The sequence below is a fragment of the Perna viridis genome, chromosome 5 (genome assembly GCF_037379345.1).
Source record: "Perna viridis isolate PV_CMFRI_1.1 ecotype Kerala chromosome 5, ASM3737934v1, whole genome shotgun sequence".
Taxonomy (NCBI): domain Eukaryota; kingdom Metazoa; phylum Mollusca; class Bivalvia; order Mytilida; family Mytilidae; genus Perna; species Perna viridis.
Window position 1 is genome coordinate 8,548,040 of NC_142449.1, and position 9,112 is coordinate 8,557,151.

General features: G+C 34.0%; 2 protein-coding genes across 2 annotated transcripts; one reads left to right on the plus strand and one right to left on the minus strand.

Moving 5' to 3' along the window:
- Nucleotides 1-1,969: 1,969 nt before the first annotated feature.
- LOC148615851 (apolipoprotein D-like) lies at nucleotides 1,970-7,141 on the minus strand. Its single transcript, XM_088581548.1, has 4 exons — nucleotides 6,381-7,141; nucleotides 3,768-3,895; nucleotides 2,906-2,991; nucleotides 1,970-2,208 (listed from the first exon to the last, which is right to left on the minus strand). Exons 1-4 carry the CDS (start codon nucleotides 6,495-6,497, stop codon nucleotides 1,970-1,972), a joined length of 570 nt encoding a protein of 189 aa, XP_088437674.1. The 5' UTR covers nucleotides 6,498-7,141.
- LOC148615852 (uncharacterized) lies at nucleotides 7,133-9,112 on the plus strand. Its single transcript, XM_088581535.1, has 2 exons — nucleotides 7,133-7,301; nucleotides 7,927-9,112. The coding sequence occupies exons 1-2, from the start codon at nucleotides 7,238-7,240 to the stop codon at nucleotides 8,895-8,897; spliced, it is 1,035 nt and encodes a 344-aa protein (XP_088437661.1). The 5' UTR covers nucleotides 7,133-7,237; the 3' UTR covers nucleotides 8,898-9,112.

Sequence of the window (9,112 nt, forward strand, 5' to 3'; positions counted from 1 at the left end):
TTGCGGCCGCTAGAAAGGCTCTTGCCAGTTATCGATTCCAAACACTTTCACTTTGAATTCAGGAACAAGTTTACATAGCACTATCACGACAACGAGGAATGTAGTTGAAATTAATTAAAGAGTAATAAAGGGAACCAAGATTCTAGCGGAAATTAAAAGAATGTAATCCAGGGATAAAGACTAGACATAGAAAGCAGAGACACAAACAAAGAACACAAAATAATTAAAACAATACATACAAAGTAAAAAAAAGTAAATGAGCAACTTGTACTCCACTAAAAACTGGGAGCATGGACTAGGTGCGCCGGTAGGATAAGCGTCCTCTATTTATCTAAAAACACCCACCGAGTTGTTCATAAGAGGTTAAGTCCAGGATAGACGAAAAAGGAAAGGAAAACAATGACACATTGAACAAATTAGTTGTCATGGTGCAGATGGGCGTATTCATCGTGACGATCCACGAGTTCATGATAATGACCATAAAACTTCTGTAGTGATGACTTAAAATCTTGTAGCAACATAACTTATTCCAGCAGCCTATTTGTAAGAAGTCTAGCGCGATACAAGTAGTCTGCGTAGTTACGACAAGCTCTGGTATAACGTATTAGTTGTGATATGAAAACTCCTTACGCAGATGCTGAAGGGATGTTACCTCAGCTGAAAGGAAAGTTGACAATTCGGAATGAAAAGTCATCGCGTTTGTCGTATAGTTTGGTCAATAGTTTTCCTTTACCATCGATCTCTAAGTGTAAGTCAAGATATGAAGCTTACTTCACAGTGTCTGTAATATCCTTTTCTCAAGTTCTTTGGGGGTATATGCGATGTATAAAATTCCCGAATCTACAGGATTGTTTAACGATAATACGTCATCTATATAGCGGAAACTTAGATTAAATGATGCTTCTCTTTTGGATCAGATCAGCTACAATGTAAGCCTCATAAGAGTGAAGGAATAGGTCACCAAGTAGAGGAGCACAATTTGTTCCCATTGGAATGTCGATCGTTTGTTGAAAAACGCGTCTACCACACTGAACAAATATTTTATCGATAAGAAATTCAAGCTTTTCGAAAACATCTTCCTCGTTATATTTGGAAGATGACTTAGAATTGTTTTTAAAGAGTATGAGAAATCTCTACCAAGATTTACATATTTGTATCTAGGTGTACCGTTTTTGCTTTAGTAACAAGGATGTATAGTGTTTTTGAGTCGGGAATATAACTAAGTATGGGGAATAGAGGTATGATATAAGGAGTTGAAAATCATAGGTTTTAAGGCTAGTGTATTCTGATAATAATCGTGAATTGAGGATTTCCAGAAGATCTCTCAAATTTTTCAGGATCCACATTAAATTACACTACAGGAGTAACCGGTGTCGTAGTATAGGACTGGAGACCCTCTTTGATAGCCAGCTGTGGGTACAGAAATTGAAAAATTTAAAAGAGGTTTGGTGGTACATTTTGCAGATCCAGCTATGCAAAGTTTTGTGTATTGATTCTTGTGAAGTTTAGGAATCCAGTATATATACGGTAGATGACAAGTATAGCTTTGGTAGTGAGAGGACCAGTTCTTAGGAGAGTCTTCTAACTGCTATCATTTCTCAAATAGTAATAAACTACTGGTCTCCATCCCTTTTGTATATAGTTCTTATAATCATGAATCTGTATATGTAGAATATTTCCGGTCAATTCGCGAAAGAATCAATAAAGAAAATATCGCGTTATTACGCGAAAATGATTTTTTTCTTGGTCTATGAAAATGAGCTCAATAGGCTAGACGTTTGAATCAAGTGGTACTATACATGCTTTAAGTTAGCCCAGCCGTTCTATAGTTTGGTCCAGAAAGATAAAAAAATACTTTTAGACATCGTGTCTGCATGGAGATTGATTGATTGATTGATTAACACTGTTTAAATAAATTTCTGTCAGCATAAATACTAAGGTTTAAACACATAACTTAATTTGTTACATTTTAATTTGTACAATATACAGAGGTTTGATTTGATTTCATGAAATGTTGAGTTTTGATATTGAACTTGTTCATTTTATCATACAGTTTGTTCTTAATCTCTTCGCTGATAGTTTTTTCTCGAGCTAAAATCCATGCGAACTCGAAATGAGTTGCTCCGAAGATCAACTCTGTGCATGAGTAAATCAGGGTATACGTCAAATAATCGGTATCTAGCACCCAATAGTCACCATAGGGTGCAGCTGAAAAAAATAAACATGCACTATACGTTAGCCATTAAAGGTATCAAGTATCAAAATGTAATATATAGCAAGCAATGGTCCAGATCGATTGTGCATGCTGTCTTTTGAAATGTATGTACATTACAGTTAGAATTACCAATTCTAATAAGAAACTGTTCACAAAAACGTAATTAATATGAATCAGTCAATCAGTTTTTGGTTTCATTGTTCTGTGTTTGTTCATAGATGCATAGACCTATATATTTTCTTTTGCCGATGACCGAGGGGGGGGGGGGTGAGCTGATTTACCAAAGAGGGGTGCGGAACGTCAATATCAACATCCCCCCCCCCCAAAAAAAAAAAAAAAAACGGACGGGTTGCATGGATACGCCTTTGTGTATTATTTACTCATGAAATAAATTACGGAAACTCCATTTTATCATTGTTTACCGCGGGGATGTCCATTTATGTCGCATTGTTTTACCCCGAGCGAGAGCGAGAGATTAAATAACGACATAAATGGCCAAACCGAGGTAAAACGATGATAAAATGGAGTGTCTGAGATTTATTTCGATTCTGATAAGACTAGATTCTTCATAATTGTGAACAGACGCAGCCTATGTGTTGCACGGAATGTTGGTCATGTGCATATAACTTTTTTACTATGACTGAGTTTCAAAGACCTTTGTAGCACATCATATTAGAATATATAACTAACCACTTGCAAAGCGAAGTTTTAATCTCGCAGCATCTTTTTTATCTGGAATATATGCGTCTCCCTCTGCCGACGTCTGTTTACCATCTCTTAAAACACCAAAATCATGCATCATCGCAAAAATAGCATTTTGTAATATAACATTTTCCGTATCTCTCTCAGTACGGACAGTATGGACAATGCAATGTAATCTGTTTATTTCATGATTCAGTAATAATGAACAATTCAATAAACCAAATATCAATAAAACGAGACAGAATGATCAGGATGGTAGTTTTACACAAGTAAATATCTAAAGAAGTTTCATATAGTCACTTATGGTCACTTATCAGAACTATCAATATAAGTGTCTTAATTATTTCCAACAGAATCATCTGGAAGAATATCAAGACTCTTTGACTCTTTGAAGCACTATATTTCTGGTATTTTTGTTCAAACTTTATCAACATCGAAAACATTAGCAAACTGGAATATCCTAGCGAAAATATCAAACAAATCCGTGAAACTATGTTTTCTTCTAAGTAAATAAATGAACTAAAACTGTGGATACTAATTTTTATTTGAAATATATTTAATTAGACATGAGCAGAAAAGTTGCAGTAGTACATCATTATGTTTTATAAATTAATGCTCAAGCATTTCAAAATAAAAAAAGCTTTATATATGACTGTTCAGGTAAAATTCAAATGAATGACGTTTTACTTAATTTCCGCGATGGAATTATCTCCATCGTACGGATGCTGATAATTTATTTGATTAATTATAACAAATTAATAAGTTGTTTCAACAAATGAATAATTGATACAACAAATGAGCATATATATATATATATATACATAAAAATAAAGCAACTGTCTATACATACGGACCAAATCCAGAGTTAAAGATTCTAATATGACCATTTTCTTTGAATCTGTAATTTGCTTTGTTGCACACTTGGTCATTCTCAAACCCAGCTTTGAATTTATAAATTTCGTACCAGTCCCCAAGATACTAAAGAAGAGAACATCGTGTTAATAATAATAAAGTCCTTCATTTCAACAGAACTACATATTTAGTCCGAAGACTAGTATACAGTGTGGTCCTGCATTATATACATAATTTACAACATAAAGTATAAAATACACATTAAATGAAATAACAATTTTAAATAGATAATTTTACATGTATATGATAGGAATTCACTACATAATGTCTAGTTATTGGTTGACATATTAAAGTAATTATCTAAGTATGTCTTTTTAAAACATTCAATTGTAGAACAGTTTCTTATGCTCGATTGTAAATTATTCCAGAACAGGCTACCTGACATAATAAAGGATTTTTAAAATATTCTGTTAGAGCTTTTGGTATATATAATAAATTTCTTTCGCTCTGTCTGGTGTTTCTAGAGCTCACCTCATGTACATATTTAAAAACATAAAGATATTCAGGTGTTAACTGATGAAGTGATTTGAACACTAAAATAGCTTTTCTGTATATAAAATAATCAGGCATTGGCATCCACCTCAATCTGTTTAATAATACACAAGATAGTGTCATAATATTATGCACATTCAAAATTATACGTGCAGCTTTTTTCTGTAGTTTAAAAATCTTATCTATATTTGCCACATTTTTGGAATTAGACCATACAGTGCAACAATAATTAAAATGAGGGAAAATGACAGAGTTTTATACTTTAAAAGCTCTTCAGGTGACATAAAGCTTTTTAAACGTTTTAAAACACCCATTTTCTTAGATATCATTCTGGTAAAAAAATCAATATAATAAGACCAAGATAAATAACAATCAATATTATTACCTAAAAGTTTGGAATGCTCAACAGTTTCTAATACAATTTTGTCTATATTAATATAAATTTTGCGGCATTTTGCTAATTTCTGTTGAGTACCAATAAACATGTATTGAGTCTTTTTAAGGTTCATTGTAAGTTTATTACGTTGCATCCATTTAATTGACTTTACAAAATCTTCTTTGAGTTATTTTTAATAACATCAATAAATTTATCGGCAACATCTTGAAATGTATCGTCAGCATATATAGTTGCATGAGAATGAACCAAACAATCAGGATAATCGTTAACAAATAGAATGAAAAATAAAGGCCCCAAGATAAATCCTTGAGGTACACCTATAGCAATATCCCTTGGTTTGCATAAAGAACTATTCCAACCAACACATTGTTGTCTAAATAACAAATAAGATTTGAACCATTTTAAACTATTTTCACAAACACCAAACATTTTAAGTTTATTTATCAAAGCTGCATTAGCTGCCAAATTTGTTCAGTTTCGATTCTACCGAATTTTGCTGATACAATGAAATAAGTTTTGTAATAATGCAATTGAAGCAATAAATGTCGGTAATACCTTCAGAATATTGTAAAAACAACGTTTTTTAATAAAAGAAGATCGATAGCTCAGATCTAATTATTTTTCGCCATTACTTCCGAAGATTGCCGACAGGACATTTACCTGAGTTAATATTTAACCTTGGTAAAAAAAATAACAATAACAGATACACAGTTAAGCACGTGTCTTGTTTACATTTCATTTCATCGATTTCTTTATTGTTTTCAAATAAATAATGACAGTTACTGACCATATTTGTGCCACATTATATCACGATACATAACTTTTAAAAGGATCCCTGCATTATATTCGAACTTGTGTATTTTACGGCTTGAATCCGACGGTCTTCCTTGCCACTGATTACCACTTTCGCTTTGCAATCAGTTTTGTTTTTAAAAAAGAGACCCTTACAGCACATGGGTGGATTAAGGTAACGAGAAGTCACATGCATACGGTTTTATCTAGGTCGAATTTTTGTCTTGCAAGACAAGAAATATATAGATACATATTTCATGTATTTAACACATTTTATTTGTGGATATCGAATGAAATTATACAGGAAAAGTACAATTTAGTAGAAATAATTCAAAGTTAAGGTATATTTCAACAGAAACAAGAATTTACGAAAATGACAGCTAATACAGCTTTAATACAACATGATTAACTGTGTCAAAGGCTGTACTCAGATCTACAAATAAAATACCTGTTAACTTCCCTCGGTCTATATGTTTTAAACAACGATCAATTAAGACAATTTAAAACAGTTTCACATGAGTGCTTTGGTCTAAAACCACTGACAATCAGTAATAAACTTATTGATGGAGAAATAATCATAAAAAGAATTGAATACATGTTTGCAAGTGCATATGTACAACGATTAAGTTGAGCTTTTTTCTCATTTCTCAGTTGTTTGCTTATTTTTATGAATTGAATGTCATATGACAATTGTGCTTTCAGACTTCCGTCCAGTTTCATGTTCCTCGGAAGTGTATGATTATAATTATGTAAATGTGTACTTGAACAAAAAATATCGAATATACTAACAATAACAATTTGTCTGGTTATTTAAAAATTAATTTTGAATGCGTTATTTTTTCGAATAAGTTTTTATACAGCTCCGCTTACCTTGTCAATGTCAAAGTCTGGTTGTGTCGTTATTTTTGGACATTTTCCGGATCCAAATACCTGGGCAAATGAATACCCGAATACTGAAAGAACAGCGGCACAGGTAAGGGGTAACATTTTGTTCAATTTACGATGACGATAAACGCGGTTTTATTTATAGAGAAAAATTAGTGCGTTGGCACAACACGTGAAGTTAGTTCTTATCGTCAACTAGCTGGTTACTTCCCTGAAGTCATAACATTAGTAATTTACATAAGATAGTGTTACAAAACAAACTGTTTCTGTGTACACGCGATTTTAAATCAAAGTAGAAACATCGAGTATGAAAAATGTACGTCTCAGAATGTGACCCATCCAATCGCCAAGTATATACCCGGTACTGCTGTTTTTCATAGCATAATGATGGAAAGATAAATAATGCATATCAAGGTCGAAAAAAAACTTTCCAACGATGTTAGAACTGTAAAATTTGGAAAGCACATTTATGGACGAGTTCGAGGTTTATAGGGATAATTGCTGGACCGTTAAAACGAGAGAAAAAAGTATCTAGCCAGTTTCTCGCCCTCCAAAAAGACCCAAAACGGTTATTTCTTAAGCAACAATTGGAAAACTTTTGAAAATAGACCATTTAGTATTAAAGCTTCCATGTAAAAACATTTCCCCTATTTTTAGGCTTCTTAACTCATGTCTGCAAGGTGCGCGATGAACATTGTCATATTACCCGTCGTTACTTAGCAACTGACGTCACTCACGCGCCAAGTTGTGGATTTTGCAGACGTCGCCAGTGTAAACAACATATGACATCCGGTTGCTGAGGTGTATATTCAATCACCACAACCTAATATCTGGCTTTAAAGATGCCAAAATGTTACTTGAATGCCATCCGAGGTTACCGGACAGGAAAATACAAGTCAAGTTCTGGTAGGAGTTAACGAATTTTATTGATTTCCAGTCTAACGGCCTTGCCACTTCAAATGACGCTGTCAGAAGGTCCACGAACAACAACTGTCCTCTGAACAATGCCCGTCACTAAACAGCAGCCCTCTAACAAATCTTTATTATTGCGTCGCTGATAGAGATTTTATTCGATGATTGTAACAAATAAACATTTTTTTTCACTCGTAAATGTTTTTGAAATTTCCACAAGTCGATGCGACAAGCAGGTGCCCTTGCCATTTGCTTTAGTACACAGTGCTCGCACATTAGTTAGCAGTATATTACTTAGTTTCTCTGATTGAAATACCCAAATTGGTAATTGCTGTAACCTTCAACATTCACCGAATCTGTGAAATCAAAATTTAGGTATCGTTCTCGTACTAAAACCAAAGCAAATAAAACCTAATTATAATGTTGGTTTGGTTACTTGAATTTACATACAGCCATATGTCCACAACCAAAGTATTTTACACGGAATGGAAAAGTAGATTTCCATCAGTCGCTAGCAATGTTGAATTATCGTACCGTAAAGCTACATGTATCGATGCTCGTACTCAATTGTAGAAGATATTTCTATTATACGGCATTAACTTTATTTCCTTTTTTGCAGAGCATGATCCTCATGTGATGACAACACGATCTGGATTGTCAATCCGGAAGATTTCTACTCCTCGTGGCTTAGGGTTGTGTATTAAAAAAACTAATTCACCAGCAGAAAGACCCAAGAAAGAACATGGCTCTACAAAAAAATACCCTGTGATAAAATATAAATCACTGAGCTATATGTCTTTTGTGACGAGGTTTATCATCGCTTTGCGGGTTCCGGATTTAGAGCTTGCCGGTGTTAACCCAAAGGAAGCGTTCCAGTTCCTGGGAGAAAATGGCTACTTTAGCAGATCCGAGAACTCGTCTACTAGCGAATCATTTGAAGATGATATATCAGATTCAGATGAAGGGGAAGTGTTTGAGAGTGTCCATGACAACCGATTGTTTTACAGTTGTGATGAAGAAAGTTGTAGTTCACAGGAGGAAAATGACTCCCTTTGTGGTAGTGTAAGTGGGATTCGGTTAGACGACTTTAATCAGAATTCAACTGAAATTCAGCACAAAGACAATGTCAACCTAGCACCTAGATACTTGGGTGTTTCTTTTGCTAATGGAGAAGAACAACCTAATGGGTCAGGCTATGGAATACGAAACCCAGTCGTTTTCCAGGTGAATTCTGAAAACAATTTCCCTTTCAGATGTGAAGAATGCAACCGAGGTTTCACGTTGTATTCAGCGTACCAAGCTCACGTTCAATCGCACTCAAAACAACGTAATAGATGTGGGATTTGCGGGAAGATTTTTACCCGATCGTGGCTGTTAAAAGGTCATATGCGGACACATACAGGCGAACGTCCATTTCCTTGTCCCGAATTAGGTTGTGACAAAGCTTTTGCTGATAAATCAAACCTTCGTTCACATATGCTGATTCACAGTGTCACCTCTAAAAACTTTTCATGCGGAAAATGTGGTCGTGCATTTGCACAAAAACGATATTTGCACAAACATATGCTTGAAGTTTGTCGCTTGTTGTAAAATAATATGTTGAATTATTTCATTTTTGATAGATTGTATACCTGTATCTCTGATATTATAAACTCTATGTATTTGATGTCATAAATAGTAATTTATAATAATTTTTCACTGTAAAGGTATATTAACTTAAGGGTTTCGTCTCACACTGTACATTGCAAGTTTCATTCATTGTCACTTCGCCAAACGTCTGCACCATGATAAAAATGATTTTTAAA

Coding starts and splice junctions, on each gene's coding strand:
- LOC148615851 (XM_088581548.1), bottom strand. CDS start 6,497: ATGTTACCCCTTACCTGTGCCGCTGTTCTTTCAGTATTCGGGTATTCA. Junction 2,992..3,767: donor TTTAACTCTGGATTTGGTCC/GTATGTATAGAC, acceptor TGGTGTTTTAAG/AGATGGTAAACAGACGTCGG. Junction 2,209..2,905: donor AAAACTTCGCTTTGCAAGTG/GTTAGTTATATA, acceptor TATTTTTTTCAG/CTGCACCCTATGGTGACTAT.
- LOC148615852 (XM_088581535.1), top strand. CDS start 7,238: ATGCCAAAATGTTACTTGAATGCCATCCGAGGTTACCGGACAGGAAAA. Junction 7,302..7,926: donor AAAATACAAGTCAAGTTCTG/GTAGGAGTTAAC, acceptor CCTTTTTTGCAG/AGCATGATCCTCATGTGATG.